General features: G+C 33.5%; 1 protein-coding gene across 5 annotated transcripts in view; it reads right to left on the bottom strand.

The window, feature by feature from the left end:
• FBXW7 (F-box and WD repeat domain containing 7) overlaps positions 1-26,139 on the bottom strand; it is a 230,297-nt gene that overhangs the window by 59,737 nt on the left and 144,421 nt on the right. Inside the window, exon 1 of one of the 5 annotated variants that reach the window (XM_026499479.4) lies at positions 1,590-9,176. The exons of the other annotated variants lie outside the window; for them this stretch is intronic. Coding sequence (XP_026355264.1) covers positions 1,590-1,736 — 147 coding nt within the window. The 5' untranslated portion in view covers positions 1,737-9,176. Of the gene's footprint in view, positions 1-1,589; positions 9,177-26,139 lie in introns of those variants that run through there. 5 annotated transcript variants of the gene reach the window in all.

The following is a 26,139-nucleotide window of genomic DNA, read 5'->3' on the forward strand; positions in this document are numbered from 1 at the left end:
CAAGCTGCATAGTGACCCTAGGAAGCCCTCAGGGAAAGCCTTGAAGTTTTCTATTAATTTTTCAAATAGAATCTGCTCCTGAGCCTTTTAAATTTCATGTACATGTTAGAAAATAAAGGTAGAAAACATACATTGTGATATAATGAAGTGATCTACCATATATTGTACCTAAGAATTTATTAGAAATACTCAACAACAAAGAACAAGATTACCTTGATTGTTAATATCTTAATCCTTTGATTTAAAAAACCCCACACTTCTTTTTCTCTCTTTAAAAATTTACTTGTGTTGGTATTTTCTTTTATAGAAGCGTTAAAATAATAGATTAGTTTATTAATGACTTCAAAGCTATTAGAGGTCTCTGTGTAAATGCTTAAATCAGAACAGTGACCTCATTTAGAAGTTATAAAAGTGACAAAGTGAAAGAAGACAAAACACTTTCTGACAACATAGTAAAGCAGAAAATTAGAGGGTGATGGAGATATTTGTATCCCATATTCAATGCTGAAACTGTATTATTTAAACCTCACTAAAAATGTTTTTCAACATGGCTACCACTTGTTTGGAGTGGAAGTGGAAACTACTCAAAGGGAACTAAGATAATTAGTAAACATATTTTTACAAAGGTTAAGTAATATTCTTTTCACTAAGGACAAAAAATACTTTTCAGGTGTTGTGTGTTGATCTATTTGTTTAGTAGAATATTTCCCCTTTATTATTTTTTTTAAGGGAACTAAACATTAATTGCACTATTACATGCAAATACCCACTTAATCTCAGGTTTTTCTGGGGATTTTTGGTTTAATGTGTTTAGGATCATAAACATATTTTAGATCTAAAAATATATCACTCTAGTTAATAATTCAAACTAGCAATACCAAGTTAACTCAAAAAATACAATAAAACTGCTAATATTAACAGGGTCAGAACTTGGTGAGAGAGAGTAGAATGTCATCCTGAAAAACATCCAACAGACCATAATTTGATTATACGTTAGCACAAGTTCTACAAAATGTTTGTTAGTTCAGGATTGTCTATATATAAACTCTATCGTAACTGCCACACAATAGCATGCTATTTTTATTTTATATAACAGCAAAAAGTAAAGTCCCTATTACATTACGTTTGAATTAAGGAAAGAGCAATTTAAAATAATACAGCTCTAAGGGCCAGATAAATCTAGGGAACTTGGAATACTCAGAGAGCTGAATACTGTAATTCCCATGTATAAGAAGAATACCACCAGCTTCTTGCTTTTCCCACAGAATAAAAACTACAAATTTGGGGTTGTAGTATTTGCTTACGTATTTTAAAACATAGTTTTTACATTTACCAATTTTAAATAAATTTGAAGGATTCTAATATCATGAAAAATAAATGAGAGAAAAAAAGGTGGATTGGGTAACCTTGCTCTCTAGGCTTCTTATTATACTAGTATAACTACCATTTATATAAGTTTTATCTGGCTACATAATGCACTGATAATTTTATTTATAAATATTAATTGAAATCTGAAGCGTTTCCTCACTAAAGGAAACAGAAGTACTTCATTTAAATAAATATTCCTATTTTTCAAATGCAAAACTTACCCGTCTTCGACAAAAGGGGAGGCCTTGGGCAATGATGCTAATGCTAAATATCTTCATCACAGTTTGATGTGGCAGAGGCTCTTTTGCACTTTTAAGATCAACAGGAACCAAGCCATGGTTTAAAGTAGCCTTTCCTGGTTTTGACATTTTAAAACTCCTCTTGGTTGATGAATACTTTCTACATGTAATACAGGCACATTACTAAAAATTCTAACCACCAAATTAAAATATAATTTTCTAATTAAAAAACAAAAAAGGCTGAGAACCCAAGGCCTGCTGCTTTTGTCTTTCAACCTTCTCCTACCAAATGTCCTGACCTGTCTGAGGCTTGGTGAAGTGCAAACTATCCTAGAATAGCCAGGAATTATAAACTACTGAAGTGAAAGCTCCTGCTCCTGCCAGTCAAACAGCTGGTGAACCTCCCATACAAAGTCAGTAATGTGAATGCAGCCAACGCAGGGCAATGCTGTAGGGTCTCTTTTAAACTTCTCCAACTACTAACCCAGGTAACTCCCTAGAAAGTGAAAGTAAAGTTTTCTTTACAAAAATCCCCAAAAATAAACATTGTATTTTCTCTTAAATATCTTGAGTCTTCCTTACCCAAATATCAGCATTAATCTTTTAGGAATGTTTTGAAATGTGCTTCAAAGTTAAGGACAGTATTTATGCATGCTCAAAAAACATATATACACATTTGTTCTTAGGTATATTCAGAATGAGCACCATATTTTCAACTGATCGTCTTAAGCATGTTCTCTTTTCCTTTTCCATACATACCATTCTTTATCTCCTACTAAGACACTAAATCGACTCTATCTCTCTAAAGCTATTAATAGCCTTCACATTAATCTTATCAGTAGACATTTTAGTTGTTTGCAAATGTCAGTTCAATCTCTAGAATTCTCAAAAACTCAGTGATTCCACTTGAAAGTATAAGTCATGTGATTAAAGATATATTTTTTTAAAACCCCAGGTATTTATAAATGTAGCCTGTGATGGGAAATAATTATAGTAAAATAATTGCTAACCAGTTCATCGCAAATCCTTAGTGCCTAATTTCTCTAACATACTATGGTCAGAAATATCTTCCTAAAATGCACAGAGAGACTATGGTGTACAATCCACTCCTCAAAAACTTTCGATGGTTCCTCAATGCCTAAGATACAATATGGAGATGAAGATTCTCCTCGGAGTGGCTCCAAACTAACCTTTCCAGCATTACCTCAAATAATTTCCTAAATTAAACACTTATGCCAATGTTACTTAATACTACACTTCATATTGAAACCGATGAACTAGACTGTTATGAAGATGATAAGAAAAAAAGCTCAGTGTAAGAATTAATGGAAAGTAGTTTTGATAGATGGTAAGTAATGGATGTGAACCGTCTGTTTTCACAATGCTTGGTTAACTAGTTTGTTCTCTCCTTCCATTGTATTGTCCTCTTCCAAAAGCCAGTCACTCAGTTATCTCTCCTTCCAATAGCTTTTATTGATCTCTATAAGGGAAACTTAGAATGTGCTATGGAGAGAATGAGAAAGGAGAATGTCAGAAATGAGTTATTTCTTTTTTTACTTTGGAAAGATCTGTCTTACCAAATATAAAGTGGGCTACTGGGAAGCCAATCCATATACTAGAAATACTCCCAATACCACCAACGTGCACTTTATTAAAGTACACTTTCCTTTTATACCATAATTTAAAACATAGTCAAAAATGCAAAATCATTGGGGTGCCTGGGTGGCTCAGTCGGTTAAGCGTCCGACTCTTGATCTCAGATCAAGTCTTGATCTCAAGGTCATGAGGCCAAGCCCCATGAGTTCAAGCCACTTTAAAAAAAAAAAAAAAGCAAAATCATTATCAGAGAGGACATTTTTAATTATACAAAAAGTAAACAACCAAATTTCTCCAAAGAAAATATACAAATGACCAATAAGCACATGTCAAGATGCTCAATATCACTACTCATTAGGGAACTGCAAATCAAAACCAGAATGAACCAACATTAGGATGGCTATTATTTAAAAACAAAACAAAAAAATAAAAATAAAACAAATACACACACACAAATACACACCAAATAACAAGTGTTAGCAAGGATACGGAAAAATTGGAACACTTGTGCATCGTTGGTGGGAACATAAAATGTAGGTAGCTCCTGTGGAAAATAGTATGGCGGTTCCTCAAAAAATTACATGATCCAGCAATTCCACTTTGGGGTATACACTTCCCAAAAAAGAACTGAAAGCAGGGCCAAACAGATATTCATACATCCATGTTCACAGCAACATATTCACACCAGCCAAGAGATGGAAGCAACCCAAGTAACCACTGACAGATGAATGGGCAAACAAAATACATAAACACAATACTATTTAACCTTATAAAGGAAGGAAATTCTGACACATGCTACAACATGGATGAACCCTGAAGACGTAATGGTTAAGCGAAGTAAGTCAGTCAAAAAAGGACAAATGTACCTCACTTACATGAGGTACCTAGCATAATTTCATGGAGACAGAAACTAGAATGGTGGCTGCCAGCAGCAACTGCGAGAAAGGACGAGAAAGTTAGTGTTTAATGGCTATAAGAGTTGGAAAAGATGAAAGTGTTCTGGAGATGAATAGTGATGGTTGCACAACATTGTGAATGTATTTAAAGCCAGTGAACTGTACATTTAAATACAGTTAAAATGATAAATTTTATGCTATGGATATTTAATCACAATAAAAAATTATTTTAATAAAAAAGTAAACAATTACAAACCATGAACACCAAAAAAACAAAACAAATAAACAAACACACATCAAAGACCTAGGGATAGAAGAAAGTATACTGGAAATCTTTAATTTGATATGGTAAAGAAAAAAAAAGCCAAGGTGAGTCTGTTATCTAAGATCACCATGTGTACAGCCCCACTTAAGGGGGGTGGGGGGACACGCTTAACATCTCCAGCCCCATTCTAGTCTCAGCACCTGTTCTGATGCTCTATTTCTTAACACTTTTTTTTAGTGTAACATAATCTCAAATCATATTGCATCTTTTTTTTTTTAAAGATTTTATTTATTTATTTGACAGAGAGAGACAGCGAGAGAGGGAACACAAGCAAGAGGAGTGTGAGAGGGAGAAGCAGGCTTCCCGCTGAGCAGGGAGCCCAATGCAGGGCTCGATCCCAGGACCCTGGGATCATGACCTGAGCCTAAGGCAGACGCTTAACGGCTAGGCGCCCCACAAATCATATTGCATCTTTACTCCTTATTAGAAAAATCCCTTTGTGGCAGAAGCTCCCATGGAATCCCCCTCTCCAAGTAATAATTAGCTCTACTTCATTAATATTACATATAGTTTTATGTAGACGGACATTCTTTATTCTCAAAAAAATTCTCAGTGCTATCTTTGAAATCAGTTAATTAAACCTTCAAAATTCCTTTCTCTGAACCACAAAGAAGATATAATTTAAACTATGTGTTATTTCAATGCAGAAAAATTAGAAGAACATACTACATTCCACGAGTTTAACGTATTCATTCTGCACAGAAAAATAAATGAAACAGATCAACTCCAAACTTAACTTTCACTTAATCCAGTAATAGAGATAACATACTGAAAATTCTAATTTTATGTTTTAAAGCCCTCAAAGAACTTTATAGTTACATGTATTTACATGCAGATAGTTTAAAGATGAGGAAGATATGAAGCTCTCTAATCAAGTTGGAGTCTGATCCTAAAAAGAGAGAAAAAAAAAATTGGGGACTAAAAAAAATTGGACTGAGAAAATTAAAACTAAAATGAACAATGTTCTTTCCCCTGCTTGTAAGAGGGCATAAAATATGAAGTAGAATTAGTTTTTCATTTTCAAGAAATTATTTATGATGATAATAGGAATAAAAACTAGGGCTATTTGTAGATAACCAAGTTCTGGCAAACACATAATGACATTCTAATTCAACTCGTTTTTTTAATCAGTAAATAGCTGCCCTCAACTGGATAGTATAGAGCATTGCAACTCTAGCAAACCAAACACTAAATCTGATTATGTGTCTACAACACTATATTTTTATAAAAAAGAGACATTACTAGTGATTGAGCAAAATAGGTACTAATTTCCAAAAGTATGTACTACCAAGTTTCATCATTTTGGAGGATTTAAGTTAACAGTACTTCTAAAGCAATGTTCTTAATCAACATGAAAACATTCAAAATAATGAAATTTCAAATATAGGAGAAAACCCCAGTCAATGAGGGCAATCATAGACAATGCACCCTAATTGCTAACTTTAAATTGCACCTAGTTCCACGTGCTCAAGAAAAAATAAAGTCTTAGTCTCAATCATATTTTTAAAAACATTTAAGATACTCTTAATTATTAACCCCCTCTCCTAAGCTGCAACTCTGCAAAACAAACTCCTTTTAGGATGACACCAACAAATATTAATGAAGTGTAATGTACGTAGGTAGGAGCATCAATGCTAGAACCAAACTGCCTTAGTCCAAAGCGTGGTTCTACTACTTATTTGTAGTATGACCTTAAATTAATGCCTCTATGCCTCAACTTCATCTCTACAAAACCTCCTCACAGGGTTTTTATGAGTATTAAATTAGTTAATGCAAGTGCAGCCCACAGCGTAATGATTCACATCTAGTAAGTATTCAATAGTGTTAGCTGCCCTTACTGCTGTTGCTGCTGCTGCTGCTGCTGCTACTACTACTACTACTACTACTACTACTACTACTGCTACTACGTTAGGATCAAAAATCACATACCACTTTGTAATATATATCAATTTTAAAAGTCAGTTGGAAAGCAAGCAGAGATTCTAAAATCCATCTGTAATAACTTTAAAATATTTTAAAATATAATCATCTATAAGTCTTATAAAGGCTTCCATAATTCTGTCAGAATTTTACCTAAAAATTAATTTATAATATCTTAACTGTAATGTCTTTTAAGATTCCAGATGTCATTAACTATCCATCCAACAATTCAACATTAGGGAACTTGAGGTAAAGAGAAGATCTCTATAAGGTATTTTGCCTACTAACCACTTTCTGATTTTCTTTCTTCTAAAAGTTTGTACTAGTCAAAGATGATTATAGATAAATGCTAATGCACCAAATATCCCCAATTTGTTATTTCTAAAATGTATTACAGTCCCATACATTCCAATTCTCTTATGATGACAAAAAGATTTACAGCTATATTTTCTGGATTTCTACCTTTTCTTTCATTCATTATTATATAGAAGGCTAGGATTTAACTGCCCCTGGCCAAAGGCCAGAGCATATATGTAGCATAAAGATTTTCCATTTTCATAAACTACTCTTGATTCAGCTGAAACTCACTTGGAAGATAAGTTTATCTACAAGTATGAATGATTTTACACCAAGAGTTTTCAAAGTCTCATACCAAACACTTCTGACAGGGAGACTATCAGCCTATGTCATTTTAAACACAGCATTATTCACTACTTCTATGAATTTAAGCAAACAAGTGACTTGACTTACTCTTCAGTAGAAACAAACAAAAAAAAAATTCCAGATGCTTAAAATTATACCACTACTAAAGCGAAATAATCAATATCCTTTTGAGACAAGAATTTGGTATTATAAAGTATACTCATTTATTTAGGGATACAGAGTGAGACAGATTATTCTCTGTATCTCAGTCATTCTTTTCTATCTTTCCTAATACCTTAGATACCAGAGTGTTAAAGATCTTCCTAGTCTAAGCAATTCATGTATAAAGATAGAGCAATTTAAACAGAGGAAAACAATGATAAATCAAGAAATTACTTGGCTTAATGATAAATGAATGGTCAAACTTGTATTAGTTAAAACTGCGAAAAAATATAATAATTCCAAACAAGAGTGTTACTTCAACTGTAGAAACAAAAATACCACCAGATTTAGTAAGAAAGAAAAATATAAATAAATGGCAGTGCTTTTAAAATGTGATTATTCATAAAAGGCATAGATCAAATAAATAGAAACATTTTATTAAAATTAAAAACATTCAAAACAATTCAAAATGATTCCTTAAAAAGTTCTAAAAGACATTTATTGTTTTTTTTAGAGAGGAAGCGAGGTAGGAGCACAGGGAGAGAGAGAATCTTAAGCAGGCTCCACATTGGGTTGACCTCACAACCCTGAGATCACCACCTGAGCCAAAATCAAGTCAGACACTTAACCAACTGAGCCACCCAAACACTCCTCTAAAAGACATTTAAATACTCAGTGTTCACTATGAAAGATTACAACTTCCAGCTATAATGTACATGAGGCATTATAAGCATATATACATTTAACAGGTCATAACATATTATAGTACAGTAAGTAGTCCCTTCCTTATCCACCATTTCAGTTAACCATGTTCAACTGAGGAAGCAGATGATCCTGCCATATCGCCAGAAGGTCAATAGTACCTTATGTTCCACCACAATGCCTATGTCATTCACCTCTTTCATCTCATCATGTAGGCATTGGATCTTCACATATCATCACAAGAAGGGTGAATACAGTACAATAAGATATTTTGAAAGACCATATTCACATAACCTTGATTACAATATGCTGTTATAATTGTTCTATTTTATTATTCTTGTTGGTAATCTCTTACTGCGCCTAATTTATAGATAAACTTTATCATAAGGATGTATGTATAGGAAAAAACACAGTACTTATAGGATTCGATACTATCCAGGGTTTCAGGCATCCACTAGGGAGTCTTGGAACGGAACATACCTTCTCCATGGATAAAGGTAGACTGCTAATTTTCTTCATCTGGGCACCAAGGGCAGCCCCTTAGTACTTAAGAGAAATTAGCCTGGGTTCTGAAATAGCACATACAGTTTATGCAAGCGTTATAAAAATGTGACCTGGTGACTGGACATTTGCAAAATAAAAGCTTTATGTATAAATGTCAATGTATATACTTATACATTGTCAAAGTAAAAATGCTACAATCGCAGATTACATAAAGTACTATAACTGCTTCATTTATACAGCCATGGTCTAACTGCTGGACATTTTGGTTATTTCTGAATTCTGCTGGAATTTTTCAGTTATTTCTAAATAATTGGCTAAAAATAAAGTTATAAAAACTAAGATACAGAAAAACCAACCAAACAAGTCCTTCAAAATGATGACAAAACCACCCCATGGTACACTAGAAATTTCATGATCCAAAACCCAACATTTATTAACTTATTTACAACTAAATTTATTTACAACTAAATTATTTTTGACTAAACTGTTGCCTCAATCAACTGTCGGCAAATTACCCAGAGTTCATACTCCAGGTAAATTTATCAGCATATGAAAAAATACTGGGTGAATTTTAAGTTCTAGTTTCAGCTCCACCACTAACCAGTGTCTCTAAATAAGTCTCTTAACTTGTCTCAGATTTCAGATTTCTAGAATGAGGAGACTGGACTAGATGACGGAGAATGAAGTTCCTTGCAGCTTTAAGAGTATATTCCAGTTCCGATAGTACCAAGTATAGAGCCTTCTTGCAATATTTTTGGACTGTCAATTTGGTGAGCCTTCCTTTATTATAGTTTGGTGAATAGTATATTTACAGTTCTATAAAATATATCTTTAAAAAATTCACTACTTCAATTAATTTGTGTATACCTCTAAAAATAGACATCCCTTTGCTGTAAATATATATTAGTGTTATATAACAATAAGAAAATATTTTCATTGGAAAAAAGTTTCAAGCATAAATTATTTTTAAAAATGATTCAAGAAGAAATTCAAGAAAAATAACCTCGGGATTTTTCCGAGTCCATATTATACCATAATAATTTGTATATATTTTTTCTTTCCTACTTACCATAGTGGCCTAAACAGTGACATCAGAATATACTTGATTTTTTTTTAACGAGTAAACTTTGGATTTTACTCCCATATTTGTGTCTTTGTTATATTAAAACGATACTTGTCCTCATTCTTTCTTTAAACATTTAAAGAAATATTTGAGATAAAACAAAAATCCAACTATTGGATTGAATTTTTTAAGTATTTCAGAAATGCCCAGTATGAAGTCCTTAATGACTTTAACATACCTTGCCTCATGATTAAGTTTAACTCTTACAGTCTGTGTTGAGTTAACCCCAGCTGTTAAACTGGTCTTATACAGCTGCTCACCAAGAATTTACTTGATGATTATTATAGTTATACCTTGAAGTCAACTATGACAAAAATTACCCAGTAATTACAGGTATTTCAGTCATGCAAAAGCCTCATGTGAAGACGAAGTAAGGATTTAAAGCAACTTGATTTTTCATAATCTTCAAAATAAAATTAGGTGTAAGAAAGGAGACAAAAACTTCCTTTATATTAGTTTTTTAAGGTCCATCATTTAAGTTCTTTTACGAAAAGCTTAAGCATTAAAGGTTTGTTAACCTTTCAGTTAAAGTCAGTATTACTTATCATTTATTCCTTCTATTAAAATTCTAAATGTGGGCTAGGGAGTCACAAAGAAAGATATAATACTAAAAAGTCTTTTATTAAAAATAATGATAATAATAATAATAATGTAATGCAGGTGGTTTTTCAATACAGCTTTAAAAAAATTAAACTGAGCTACAATGCAGGAAGTTCACCAAACTGATGGTTTAACACATTATAGGAACCTATCCTACAAAAAATAAAAAGCTGGACCTATGGAAATATAAGATATCTGACAATGTTGACAATTTAAAAAGTAAAATGGGGGGGGGAAGATAATTATGTTTACTATACTGTTGAGTTTTGACATAATTATAAACAAAAAACAATTATTTGGAGTGAAAAGAACATAGTTCCACAACTTCACTTACATAATTCTCAGTAACATCCTACGAGAACATGTGAGATTTATCAGTATTCACTGAATACTGATAAACCTCAATGTTCAGTGAATATTGATAAATTATTTGTTGACATTCATTTATCAATATTTACTTCAGCATCAAATTTAAGCACAGAGTTATTCATTAAGCATAGCAAATACTTTTAGAATCAAACTATAGAAAAGACACATATAAGGTTTCATTCTTACATGGGCTGACAGTTGATACCCCTGGCCTTTTTTTTATATTGTCAAAATTACACATTCAACAAAATACACTAGTAAACATCAACATTAATTTTATAGCTAAAGTTTAAATTAAAATGATAGTTCAAGTTTTCATACTTCCAAGTAAACAAGAAACTAACTGGTTATTAGAAAGATTAAAAATAATATTCAATCCCTGAATTCTTGATTATGCCTGAAACAGAAAGATCTCAGGATGGAAGCAGGAAGTCCAGGGATGCTAGGAGACTAATGATCAGAGACCAATAGGAGATGTAAAGGAAGTCTGCAGCTCTAGGACTTAGAAAAAATGATGCATTAACTTCAGATTGGTACAGTGATATGGGAGGAGGATTAAAAACTGACAGAGCTCCTAGTAGGTCATGTTTTATTTTACTTAAATATCATGAAAAGACTGGGAGGTATCATGAAAAGAATGGGAGGTATCATTATCCTACATTTTACAGACAAGGAAATTGAGGTTCCAAAGGGTTTAAAAAATTGCTCAAGGCAACAAAGCTGTGAGGCAGTGAAGCTGAGATTTTTACCCTAGGATATGCAATTTCTAAACTCATGCTTTGTATTAGAACATATACTCTAATCTATAAATTCTATTCTGTAAATTAAGCCTAACTTAGTTGTGTTACTTTCTAATCTAGTTGCTTGGAGATTTACTTTTTATTATATATGTTTCCGGTATATAAGTTTGCCAGATAACGGAAATACGGTATTCTGTAAGACACATATAATATATATCGAATCGATTTTAATGAGCCTGAATTTTATAAAGTCCAAATAAAAAGAAAAAATAAGGAGTTATAAGAGCAAAGATATTATGACCTCCTGTGTTTTTCAAAAATGGTCATAGCAATATCCCCCATCTTATATGCTCTTCTTACAATGTATTCTGATACTCCTTCCATTGACAAGTAGAATCTGTTTCAAACAAAAAAGAATGTGTAAATTACATTATGTGACTTCCTAGGATAGGTCATAAAAAGGAGATTCAGCTTTCACCTTACTTCCCGAAATACTCACATGGTAGCCCTGTTTTAAGTAGTCTACTTAACCTGAGGCCACCATGCTGTGAAGAAACTCAAACTAGCCCAGGTAAAAAGACCATATATGTAGAAATCCTGAGACTATATGAAGAGAATAAGATTCTCGGCCAGCCCCAAGCTGTTCTAAAGCCCTGCTACTTCAACTCTATAGCCACCATCTGACTGAAACCCTGAATTAGCAATGCCCGAGTAAGCACCTCCTGAATTCATAACCTACAATAACAATGAGAAATAATAAAATACTTATTTGTTATAATCTATAAAGCATTGGAGTGACTGGTTAGGTGGCAACAGATAATTGAAACATCTTACAAGACAAGGAGCTCTAAGAACACTGGTTTACTTTTGTGATATGATAAATGGTCATCCTAAGTAGAGTGTAAACTTCAAAACTTAATAAGAATGGAAAAGATAACAGGAGATCCAGATGAAAATTTGGGTATTTGGGGGTGGCAAAAGTTTTGGAGACAAATTCTCACCTTGATAATATCCATTTGAAATGAGGTGTTAACAAGTCTCTGGTTGTTTAAATAATAAACCTGATAAACTGTTACATATTATGCTGATGTTTTATATCCAAACTAGTTTGATAAGTGACAAATAAAGGAAAACTCGACTTATTTTTGGATTTCCTACAATCATGCTTGTCTTTCCAAACAAACTCAAATGACTAGAGAAGCAGGCAAGGATAATGAAGGTAATAGGTCAGGTTTAAGACCTGGAAACCCACTTAAAAGGTGCAAATGATTGTTATTTTGTAAGCACATAAGACAAGTAAAGCCAGATACTTCACATTTGCAAAAGAAAAAAGTCAATATTTTTATGGGAATTCCCCAGATTTTTAAATATTGGCAACAAATTTAAATGTGTTAAAAAATACTATATAAGATACCAGTTTGCAATCTCTGTTTGGAGAGAAAAAGCATAAAAATTAAATATAAGATTACTGATATCTAAATGATACACAATGTCTCTCTCTTAAAATTTTAATCTTCTTTTCTATACCAGTTAACAGAGTGAAAGAGTAATAAGAAATAAACCTGAAAACTGAAACTGTAAGTGATAAACATTACAGATGTAACTCCGCATATTTAAAATTTTCACTCATTAGACCCTAAGACAGATGGCAGCATATTGGTAAAGTACAAACGATTCATTCTTGAAAACTAAATTTATAATGTAGACATATAAAACCAACATCTGTAGCTAAGCAAATGAATAACTCTTGGCACTTACTTCCCAAATTCCTAAATACTTTCTTCGTACTTCATTCCTCATTTGCATCTGATTTCAATAACCACAAATTTCCACTTAAGACTAACCAAAAACAGAAAATTAAAGCATTTTCACTTTGGAAGTAAAGTAGCCTCTAAAAGCAATAGTTATTTCTAAAGCAGGGAAGCTACTTTTAATAAGAGCAACAGCAAAGACCAAATGAACAGATGGACATGGTACATTTGAACTAAGTAAATCCTTTTATGAAAAAAAATACAAAAAAAAAATCTTATACATTATTTTTGGCCCTGGTAATCTATAAAAACAATTATCATTCTTCTATTAACATTTTACATAATTAGAAGTTAAAGTTTACATGCAAGATGCTACTCTGACAACAATTCTTACTACTAGGAGGAATCAAGTTGGCATTCTGTATCAGATACAGCTAGTAGCGACACCAATATTTTACAAAATGTGTTCTCTAAAATGCATCCTTTTTTTTTTTAAGATTTTATTTATTTATATGACAGAGAGAGAGACAGCCAGCGAGAGAGGGAACACAAGCAGGGGGAGTGGGAGAGGAAGAAGCAGGCTCCCAGCGGAGGAGCCCGATGTGGGGCTCAATCCCAGGACTCTGGAATCACGCCCTGAGCCAAAGGCAGACGCTTAACGACTGAGCCAGCCAGGTGCCCCATCTAAAATGCATCCTAAATAGAAGTGATTTCAACCTGGCTCTTCTGCCATTCATAATGACTGCTTTCATTTGTTTATAATCATCTCTTAACTGTGAGAAATTAAGGTATTCCTGTAGTAGTAAGCAGTAATTCTAGGATTGCTATAGAAGCATTAAAGAGAATCTTCCCTTGTATTTATTCTAGTTCCAGCTATTCAGTTCAAGAGCACCCATGTATTATTACAGAACTAGCACTTCCATCTCTTCTGAACATTTTCACGTGAGGACTCAAAGCCCCAATACTACTAAAAGTTACTTTAGGTTCTCTTTCAAATTCCTTCTAGGTTTAGCATTAAGCATTAACAACTAATTAGAAGGGGGAAAAAAACCTGTCAGAATGTGAAAGTGCTTCATGGTTGACAGTGGCAAAATTTACAATATCAAACAGTTGGATGCTAGGTTAAAAGTCAGTGTTTTAAAGAAAAATCAGTGGAACAGTTTCAACTTATCTAAGAGAGTAGGTATCTTCGGAACTAAAGGTATTTTGCATAGCACATTATGTAGCCTGGAATAGTTAGTTAAGATAGTTTTAGTATGATCTTAAAACATTACAAAAATAAATCTTATTAAAAATAACAACGAATACTTATTAAGGACTTATTATCTGTCAGTCACTTTTCTAAGTACTTTATAGATATTATCTCATTGAATCCTCTCAATAACACTAAATTTTTGGTGATACTAATACCATCCTTAAGATCAAGAGAGGTCAACAGTTTGTCCAAGGTTAACTTGCCATGAAGTAACAGTTAATATTTGAAAACTTCACACAGTCTGACTACAGAGATCACAGTCTCTACTTACTGCTATTCATAAGTATTTGCATTTGTTACAGATGTGTTATTGAGGGCACAGTCTCCTCAATCACTCATGAAGCCCATGTGAGAAATTCCCTTTATTTGATATTAGGAAAAGGGGTTACGTGTGTGTGTGTGATGAAGGAATGAATCATAATTCATTCCGTATCTTTTCTCCTGGCTTTGTCTTCATAGTCCACTCCAGTATTTTCCCTGGTACTAATTCACGTACATTTGATCATTTTATTCTATGTGTTTCTCCTACATATAGGCCACCTCAAATTCCCTGTGGAAGTTAGGATACACATTTCTTTGAAATGAGGCCAATTCATTTGTCAGTTTAACACCTAAAACCAGTATATCAAATTCATTAAGAAAAAAGTCCTTAGGTCACTGATTAAGGCATTAATGTACTATGTAAATGTTACACTTTTACTCCAAACAACTCCATGCCCTTAATGGATCTGCACTAGATGCAAACTATTTTAATTATGCAATGAGTGATGAACAGCATACTCTTCTTCCTTATATCATGTCTAATGAAAATGGGTGGTTCATAGGTCAAACCAGCCTACAGAAATGCTTCTGAAAAACTTGAACACCAACATACAAAAAACTGAAAAATTCCAGAATTCTAATGACTTTCCAGAAATTGGAAAATACGGCAATATCAGGATTGCAATTTCCACAGTAACCCCCTTTAGAGATGCTCTGGATCCCTGGGTCTTATGTTTAGTCAATTACATGCATTTAAATTACTTTTCTGACTCTTATTATCTCTCAAATTTGTGTTGCCTATAAATTGTGATATGGGGAAGTGAGTTTAAGAAAGGTTTCTGGTTGAAAACCATTTCAGTATGGTCAAGGAGTCACTGATGGAAACTAGTTTTAATACAGGTGAATGATATTCTAGATATGTTTCTAGTATTCATACTAACCCGATTTTCCCAAACCTTCTGACTTTTGAGGGAATCAAAGTAATCTTTTACCTTTGTAAAATACCACATACACTCAATTCTGTACTTGCCCCTCCTGCATTAACCTTTTAGAAATGAAATGCCCTTACGATGGAGGTAGGTATCTAGCATAGCAATGTAAATGCAACACTTTCTTCCCTCCCACTCCCATAAAAGTTAGTTTTAAATTGTGATACATCTTAGAAGGAAAATGACAATTCTTTCAGTGCAATGATAATTGCTAACCCGAACCAAATTTCAACTAGTAAGACAAAGTTTTGTCCAGATGCATGGTGAAAAGACGATACTTTAATGTCTTCATTAATAGTATCTAATATTTCTCCTTCTCAAGGAAGAAGCAGTTCAGGTGTCTCTCACCATAATCAGATACTGATTTCTTTTTTTACTTGTTTTACACTCTTGACCACATAATATTTGCCAAGGGGATTATGCTATGAATAGCTAATTTCATTACCTGAACAAAAAGATCAGAATTCAAGCTCAGTGTTTAATCACTTAAGCTCATGTCAATCTGTCAAAATACAGCAATAAACGTTTTTAGAAAACTAGATAGATAGAAAAAACAGCAAACACAAAAAAACATATAATTTTATCACAGTTAATCATTTACATAGCAATGATTTTAAACTGAAAAGAAGGTCATCACTATTCAACAGGACTACTTCCTCAGTAAAAGTTAGAACTAAAGACCACAGTTCCATCACTTCATTATAGTACTAATTTGAGGCAATGATTTAAGATATTAAAATCAGCAAATCTAAGGAAGACAGACTCAAAAAATAAGGTTCTTTTAAGTCTTTAAATGTAGTATAGTCCTGTCTGTCACATGATCCTCTTACAGGCTCTCCTCTAGGTATAAACAATGTGTCTCCCCTCAGTTCAACCTAATCTTCCTTCACAAAAAGTAAAAATAGTAGAGAGAAAACGTCCTCATTTTCCCCCCATAATATAAAAATTAATAATGACAAGTACTCTCTAAAGTGTATCCAGGGGAGAAATAAAAATTTATCCAAGGTTCTTCTTAAGACATTGAACTTCTTTATAAGGCATCAAAGATCAATATGTCAATTATACTTGAATAAAAAAAGACAAAAAGGGTCAGTAGTAGTCTATTGGTTAAATGTAGCTCAAAGACAGTTTTTTGGAGCCTGCACAATGTTTTTCCTTTTTTAACTGAATATTAACACTTTTTTGGGAGGATGCACATACATGCACACACACACACACACACACACACACACACACACACACACACACACCCTGCAGTACATAAGAGCCTAAGCAATCTTACTGGCTCAATCATGATTCACCCTATCTATTTGGACCCTGTAGATTACATTTTTCATTTCCTCACTCCAAGCAACCAAAAGAAATTGAAGAAGAACAATCATCTGTTCAAATATTCTTTTAGTTCAGGATGCTGAGGTGGTTACACTACGCAAAATTACCTTCAATGCTCACACAAGAGGAAATTTGGACAAGACAGCTTGGAGAGATCATTCTTTTTTCACATATATGCTGAGGAAGCCCAGAGCAGTTAACAATGACAAGACTTTCGGTTTTTACTGTATTTCTATGCAGATACTTGAGAAATTTCCTAAAAGTATTCTTATATTCTCAAAGCACAGTGTGTGCACATGTATACATTTATCCTACCACTTGCTCTTTCTTCACTTTTTATTATTATTGTTGTTGTTTTACAATAGCAAAATGAAGATTAAGTATATAAGTATACTAGTTGCTGGTTAAAAAAAAAAGGACAGATCTAGATAATCTCACGTATCAATGCACATAACCACTCTAAATATTAGTTTCAAATTCTGAGCAAGAAACAGTGTACCAGAACACAAAATAGAAGAGAAGCAAGCAATTACTAAATATATTTAAATATGTTAAAAGCAGTTCCATCAATAACAATAAGGTACTATATGGCCCTCTAGTGTTCAAAGAAGAAACAGATGAATTCTTAATTAATTCTTACATGATATTTCATAGTAAAAAATACTTCCTCTGATTTACTAAATATGCTAAACATACTCATGTATGACTTCTACAAAAACCTAAATAACTTGTATCTCTTGTGGCTTTACTTCTCTATGCCTTCTTTTGAACTACCACCCACATTTAAAGAATTCACTTAAAGGATTCTGAAATGCTTTTGAACGTTTTCTCATTAAAAAAAAAAAATTCCAACACTAAGCAGAAAAAAAATAAAAACAAAAGCCCTAGCACTTCTCAATTAAAACTAAACAGTATTGAATTCAAGGCAATTTTCAAAGAAGAAACAAAAATAATAGTGTCATTACTACAAATTAGGTATTTAAAACACACCTAATTTATATTCTCTAACCATATTTTCTTTTCCCTATGTTCTACTTCTATAACTCATCCAACCTGGCTTTTCTCTTTATCATAATTTATAGATAAGAGATTCATTATAGCAACCAAAGCAAAGAAATAATGCGAAAACTGTGTTGCCCAGAAGAGAGGTCAAAGATGGTACTGAAATTTTAGGATAAGAGTCAAAGTAAAAAGTAGACTTATAAGCAGAAAAGAATCTTGTTAATAAGATTCTTAAGATTGTAATCACTGATGAAAAGGCATTAAAATTGATATTACTGTCTAAATTAAAGCTGGTGAAACACTAATTTCAAAATGGACCCAAGTTTATTAAAGATTTTTAAAATATTTTTTAAATTTATATTGTCTTATATATTGGAGTTTGGGGGGAGGAAATGATGGCGGGGGGACAACTGGTATATAAGCAAAATCTAAATTAAACTCCCTGCTCTATCATTCACTTCATGTAACATTAAGCAAATAATATTTCCAAGTTAAAACTTTACAAACTATAGGAAGATATTGTGAAGTTCCTGTTCTTGGCATCAAGATCAATCCTCTAAATGGCAAGGAAAGGTAAGTTGCCTATGGCATGGAAACTCTGGAAATAACCCTCTAAAGTACCAATCAGCTATCGGTAAACCATTAAGAAACAGAATATAAACAAAGATGGGTGATGGACATAAAGGAGGGTGCGTGACGTAATGAGCACTGGGTATTACATAAGACTGATGAATCACTGAACTCTACCTTTGAAACTAATAATACACTATATGTTAATTAAATGAATTTAAATAAAAATAAATACATAAAAATAAAAATGAGGAAAAAGCTTAAGCAAAGGTATCAAAGTAACCTAAATTCCTCTATGCTCAGAAATATCAAGTAAACCTCTGTTCCTGAGGTAGAAAACAGGGTCGAAACAAGATGAAGGAAATAAGAAAGTTTTTGAATTTTGTATATATTATACATATAATAATTATCTTTAAAAGAATAAAAGAAGTGCTCTCACCAAACTAGGAATTGAGGGAAAATTCCCCAACTTGACAAACATCTACAAAAACCTGACAGCTAATACCACACTAAATGGTAAAAAACTTTTCTACTGAGATCAGGAACAAGGCAGGATTGTTCTTTCACACTACTATTTTTTAACATCGTACTGGAAGTCCTAGTTACTGCAGTAAAACAAGAAAAGGAAATAAAGGGTATGCAGATTATGAAGGAAGAAATAAAACTGCCTTTATTAATATATGACATGACAATCTATGTTGAAAATCAGAAACAAGAAAAGCTCTTGGAACTAATAAGCAATTACAGCAAGGATATAGGATACCGAGGCAATATACAAAAGTCAATCACTTTCCTATATACCAGCAATGAATCAACAAATTTGAAAATAAAAATACTTTACCTTTTACATTAGAACCCCCCAAAATGAAATACTTTTAAACAAAATATGTACAAGATCTGTATGAGGGAAACCACAAAATTCTAATAAAAAATACCAAAGAAGGGCCAACTACATAAAGAGACGGTCCATGTTCTTGGATAGGAAGACTTAATATTGTCCAAATGTCAGTTCTTCCCAACCTGATCTATAGATTCAATATAATCCCAATCAAAATCCCAACAAGTTATTTTGTGGATATTGACAAGCTGATCTTAAATTTTTTTTAAAGATTTTATTTACTTACTTGAGAAAGAGAGAGAGATAGCCAAAGAGAGCACAAGCAGGGAGGAGAGGGAGAAGCAGGCTCCCTGCTCAGTAGGGAGCCCCATGTGGGGCTCGATCCCAGGACCCTGAGATCACGACCCAAGCCGAGGCAGCTGCTTAACCAACTGAGCCACCCAGGTGCCCTGATTCTAAAATTTATATGGAAAGGCAAAGACCCAGAAGGGCCAACTCAATATTGAAGGAGAAGAACAAAGTAACAAGATTGATACCACCCAACTTAAAGATTACTAAAAAGCTACAGTAATCAAGACAGTGTGATAGTGATAAGAGAACAGACAGATCAAAGGAACAAAATATCTTCATTTTCCTTTCCAAACTTGCTTTCTTAAGCATTGCTCCATGATAAGTAGGTCTTGAAACTTGCAATAATGAACTTATCCGCACTTAGGTTCACCTCTTATCATGTTGGAAGGAATCCCTCACTGATCACAAGGACAAAGATGCATGTCTTGACTAGAAAAAAAAGGAACCCTATCAGTAAATGAATATGAAAAAATATACAAAGAACAACACTGGATAAATCCCCACCTTGATTACCATCATGTCACCTAACATGAAGATAATAAAGACAATGAAAATGATCATATATGTTTGCACAGCTTTTTATAATCTGCAAAGCATTTCACTTTTATCACCTCATTTAAACTTTCATACAACATTTTGCAGTAAGGACAGCTACTCCATTCCTGTTTAATGGTGAAGAAACTGAGGCTCAAGGAGGTTAGTAGATGAGCCCAAGGACTACACCTATTCAATGAGAGAGAGAGAGAGAGCAGATAGACAGCTCTTCTTTTCTCCTGTTCTTTTCAGCACACAACTCTGCTTTGTATTACCTACCCAAACTATACACTAAGGTTGTGATTCAACAGAAAAGAGCTATGCAACGATGAATTCCACAAGTCACCCGGAAAAAACATTGTGGACCCAAGAAACAAGCAAATAAGAAAGGAACATAATAAAGAGCCCAGAAACAGACCTACATAAGTATACTCAACTGATCTTTGACACGGAAGCAAAGGCAATACAATGGGGCAAAGACTATTCAACAAATGGTGCCATAACAACTGGACATACACATGTAAAAATTAACTGAAAATCGATCATAGACCTAAAGGTAAAACACAAACTAGAAAACTTCTAGAAGATAACATAGAAGAAAATGTAGATGGGGCCTCAGTGGGTATGGTGAGGACATTTTAGATACAACACTAAATAAATGCACAATCTATGAAAGAAATCATTGATAACCTGGACTTCATTAAAGTTAAAAACTTCTGTGAAAGAAAATGTCAAGAGAATGAGAATACAAACCACTGACTGGGAGAAAATATTTGCAAGAAACAATATGATAGAGGCCTGTTAACCAAAATATAGGAAGAACTCTTAAAACTCAACAATAAATAAATGGACAATCCAATTAAAAGATGGGCAAAAAAAGATCTAAACAGACACCTCAAAGAAGATGGCAAAAAACATACGAAAAGATATTGAACATCATGTCATTACAAAATTTCAAATTAAAACTACAATGAGATATCACTACACACCTATTAGAATGGCCACAATCAAAACACTGACAACAAAAGCTGACAACAGGAGCTCTCACTTGTTGCTGATGTAAGCGCAAAATGGTACAGCCACTTCGAAAGACAGTCGGCAGTTTCTAACAAAATTATACATACTCTTACCATATGATCCAGCAATCACTCTTGTTGGTATTTATCCAAAGGAGTTGAAAACTGCCTACACAAAAACCTGCAAATAAATGTTGCAAGAAGCAGGAATAGGAATACAAAACAGTATATACACTGACCACTGTTATACAAAATATGTATCCATGTAAAAAATTTATTCACTAATTATTTACTGACAAATTATTAGGTATTGGGGCATCTTACACATGATAAATATTATTAGGCAAGATAAATAAGAAATCAAAGGACTCACATAGGAGGGAGGCAGCAAACAATTTTAATATAATGTGATATAATAATAAGTATGCCATGGGAGCAGAAATTAAGTTGGGTTAACTTCTGGTAGCATGAAAACAGATGTTAGAGTGGTAGCTTTATGGGTTACTCAATGGCCCACCTCCTCCCAAAATTACTATTTCACTGAATTTTCAAATTTTAACAGAAGTGCAACCTGGACCCAGAATGCGATCTGGGTTCAAATTCTAGCTCCACTACTATAAATCAGCTGACTGACCATTGATGAATTAGTTTACCTCTCTATTCACTTGTTTCTCATCTCTGATATGGGGTTAAAAATTAGAACTTACTCATCAGGACTGTTAAGACTAAATGAGATTATATATGGAAAGAATTTAGCACAGTGTCCTAACACACAGTAAACAGTGTTCAATAAATGGTTTACTTTCATTATTATTAATATCATTATCAATGCTATTTTCAACTGTATTGATGAGGTTCAGAATAAGAACAGCTGATAGTCTGGCTCTACAGCATGTCAGCAGCACCACACTGACTACGGAACAAGCACTTCAAGAGTAACTTGTCCAGAGAAGAGCAACAAGGATGGTGACCCTAGAAAACTCATTGAAGGGATTCAAACTGGAGAAAAGATTATGGAATGTGACGGCAGTCTTCTTTCATAAGAAGGGCTGTCACTGCTCTTGATAGAACAAGGACCAAAGAAAAGTAATAGATGTCAACACAAAGAACTGTCTAAAAATATGTTAACTCACACTGCAGTTTTTCTTCACGATGACTTCATTTTTAAGCCCGAGACTATTGATAAAGCCACAGGTTTGGACTTGGTGATCTCAAAGGTTCCCTCCAATTCAGATTCTATTTCAGGAGACTTAAAATTAGGATGGGAAACCTAAGCAGTTTATATACATTACTTAGTTTGAAGAAATAAGGGGTTGGGAATAGAGGAGGGGGAGGGAAAGCACTGGTGACTTCCTGGTAAAACACTGTGGAAATACATTCTAAAAGACTGAAATTGTTCACACAAAGATTTTGAAATGAATGATTTTCATGTTTCATGGACAGCCAAAAGTGCTATCAAGGCGACTCTAAATAACTCTGTAAAGAAACCACATATTAAATAAATGTCCTAAAAACAAGGAAAGATACCATCATACTAATTGTTATTCTTCTAATAATGTGGGAAGTTACCTTAGAAAATTGCCACGGTGACACCTGAGTTCTAGAGATATGAAGAATTGGTTACACAAAGAACTCTTTTTAAAGAGTTCATTGCCTTTTCCACTACATTCAGTTGCATTTTCATGAAGAGATCATTATGTAATGCCCTTCCTTATGAGGGATCCTCTCTGTCCAATCCTCCACTGGAGCACCATCATTATGGAAGTTTTCCAAAAAGACTAAAGAAAATAAGAATCGGTTTCCAGGTGATAGTATTTTTTCTTAAGAAATCATAGTAATATATGCTTGCTGTAGCAAGCTTGGGAAATTCTGAAAAGTATATAATAGAAATAACTCAACCATATTCAGAGAGAATTCCTAACATTTGGTTTCCTTCTGATCTTCCATGCATACACAGGTTAATGCATCTTTCTTTCATAATTAGGATCATATTGCACACACAGTTTTGAGTTCTACATTTTTAGTAAACATTTTATTTTTAAGCATTTTCCTGTTAAATTTTCTTCAAAAAGATGACTGTTAATGGTTATAGATTAATGTCTGCATCTTAGCGACATGGTTCTTAAATTGGGATTTTAACTTCTCCTCTGGAGAGTCTTACTCTAGAATGGCTACTTGTATTATAACATTTCTCAGTGTAACTATCTTTATATTAAACATTTGAATTTTAATCTAAACTTAAATGGCATGCCTATTTATAAGTCATAGTCTAGCCTGGGTACATCTTAAGAGGTGAAATGAAAATTGTTCACATTAAAATTTGTGAATTGTAACTCTCAACCTAAATCAGCACTGGAGGCAAATACATCAAATTCCTATTGTTCAAAAAAATAAAAGAAATAAATGTCAATTTAAGACAAAACCTACCCAGAAAGTCACAAGGCAATACCAATTGAACTCTGCAATGTAAAGAACCAACAACTGGTTTAATGACTTTTCTAATTTTAAGAAGCTATAAAAATAGAAATGGAATCTGACCTGGGTTTTGAAGGATCTGGCTAGCTGGAGAGAAACAGGGATCATTAAAAGCAAGTGGAGGCATGGAAATTATATCAGGTAGAAAGACACCATGGTAAGACTCGAAAGACTTCAAATGCCCACTTATGGATTTGACTTCATTAGTGGGAAATAGGCCACCAGATATTTATATTGAGGTTTCTTATTTCTATGGAACTAAAAAATCCATTTTTTAAAAATTTATCCAATCATTCATACTGCTTTATTCATTGTCAAACACATGGCATTATAGCCTGGTACAAACAGAAACCTAAGCAAAAACGGTATTAACATTTTTAAACACTGACTCTCCAATTTGGATCTTACAAGTACCTGGGGGTAAGTAAACGGAAGACCAAGTATTCAACTCTGTTAAACTCTTCAGCAGATCCACAGGCTTAGATGATGAGAAAAAGTCAAACCATTTTTCCACCAAATGACTAGAAGATCAGGATACTAACAGAGACTGGAAAATCCAGGGAGGAAAACAAAAAATTGGTATGAAGAAAGAAATAGTAATTTTAGTTTTCAGTGGATCACTGAGATGACAATGCCCAAGAGACACTGGAAATGCAGGACTGAGGCTTGGGTGAATTACAGTTTTGGAGTTATCTACCAAAGTGAAAACAGAACCCATTATACTCTTTTATCCTCTTCATACCATCTTTCCCAACACCAACAAACACAATATTAACATAGATCAGGTTATCGTAATTATATACACATGAAACAATTTACATCAGGAACATTTTGAGGATAACTATTTGTGGATACTTCAGAGAAGTTTATCATCTGCATAAGGCAAAAACCAATGGAACACCACTAAAATTTTTTTTAATTCTCCATTCTATAGGAAGACTGCTTTTTTTGGTGTAGAGTGAAAATCCATAATTAAAACAATTTTTAATTACTTGCAGGGCAGATACAGATTTAAATATGACTAACACTTAGACTTATGGTTTAAAATAAAGTCAACAAATATTTTTTAAACTGCACTAACAGGAATTAATTAGAAATTGATAATAAACAAAAATTCATCTTAGTATCCAATTGTAAGATTCACAAAGCATTTAAATATACGGATGTTTTAAAAGAACAAAGTTTAGAGAAACTTGGCAAATTCTAAATTAAAGGAAATGGTACATACCTATCAACTGGGAAGATCTGTGAATAGCATCCCCTTGGAAATTTAGGTCATGGTTTCAGTTTTAGTTTTATTAGAGATGGGCTTAGCTTACTATAGTATGTTCCCAATCCTCAAGTGTACTCTTTAAAGTATTTATCTATTTCTCTGTTTATATTTTTTTCCACTAGAGGGTGATATGATGACTGAACTCTAAAGTTCAGTCATTAAAAAATACACAGATTGGTATCTGCTGTGGGGAATGAAGTGTATTCTGTGAGATTAGGGAAGGGAATAGGAGACAGATAAACAAAATGAGGTCACAGGCCTACATCTGTAAACTACCTGAGGGTCCCAGGCGCTACAGTACTTGCTTTACTTTATATTATTTTACTTAATCCTTACAAAAGCCCTGAGAAGTATTATAGTCTTATTTTACAGATAAGGAAACAGTCCAACGAGATTACGTACTTATTGTCATATAATAAGTGGCAAAATCAGAATCAAATGTGAAAAGCTCTTAACACTCTATCATGTTTGGGGAAAACCCATCTTCTCTAGTATGTTCCCCTCCCTCCACCTCCACTATCCTCCCCACGTTTATTTTTTTAAAGTTTTAATTTAAATTTCAGTTAGTTAACATAGAGTGTAATATTAGTTTCAGGTGTACAGTATAGTGATTCAGCACTTCCATACAACATCTGGTGCTCATCACAAGTGTCCTTCTTTGTCCCTACCACCTATTTCACCCATCCACCCACCCACCTCTCCTCTGGTAACCATCAGTTTGTTCTCTATAGTTAAGAGTCTGTTTCTTGGTTTGCCCCTCTCTCTCTCTTTTCCCCTTTATTCATCTGTTTCTTAAATTCCACATATGAGTGAATCCACATGTTTAAAATTAGGTTAAACTGGGCTGAGTGAATATTTCTAGTGTGTCCTCCTTCACAAAGGTGGGAAGCATGGCTCTATTCATTGGGCTATATTTTCTAGTGGATATTATTCAAGATAACTGCCTTACATGGCACTTTTGGTCTCTGTATGTGTTTACACCTGATAGAATACGAACTTAAGTTCTTTGTCTTAAGAACAAGACAAGGTGAGGGACTGCTGAAGCAGCCACCACTCTCTAGAACTCCACCTACCACAGAGTAGAATTTAGAGCCTGTTAGATGTCAGACGTTGGCCACGTTGTCCTACAAAGTTTCCTAGGAGCTCTGGTTCAAGGGAGTGGTTGGAGGGTGGTGGACTAGAAACACAACTGTTATTCTGATACCCTGATTCGCTAGTGATCCTTGTGCCTAATTTCTCTATTGTTTAGATCCTAGATACAAGAAAAAGCCTCAGACTTTTGTCTATTTTAATAGACATTTATTTC

The sequence above is a fragment of the Ursus arctos genome, unplaced genomic scaffold (genome assembly GCF_023065955.2).
Source record: "Ursus arctos isolate Adak ecotype North America unplaced genomic scaffold, UrsArc2.0 scaffold_11, whole genome shotgun sequence".
Classification (NCBI taxonomy): Eukaryota; Metazoa; Chordata; class Mammalia; order Carnivora; family Ursidae; genus Ursus; species Ursus arctos.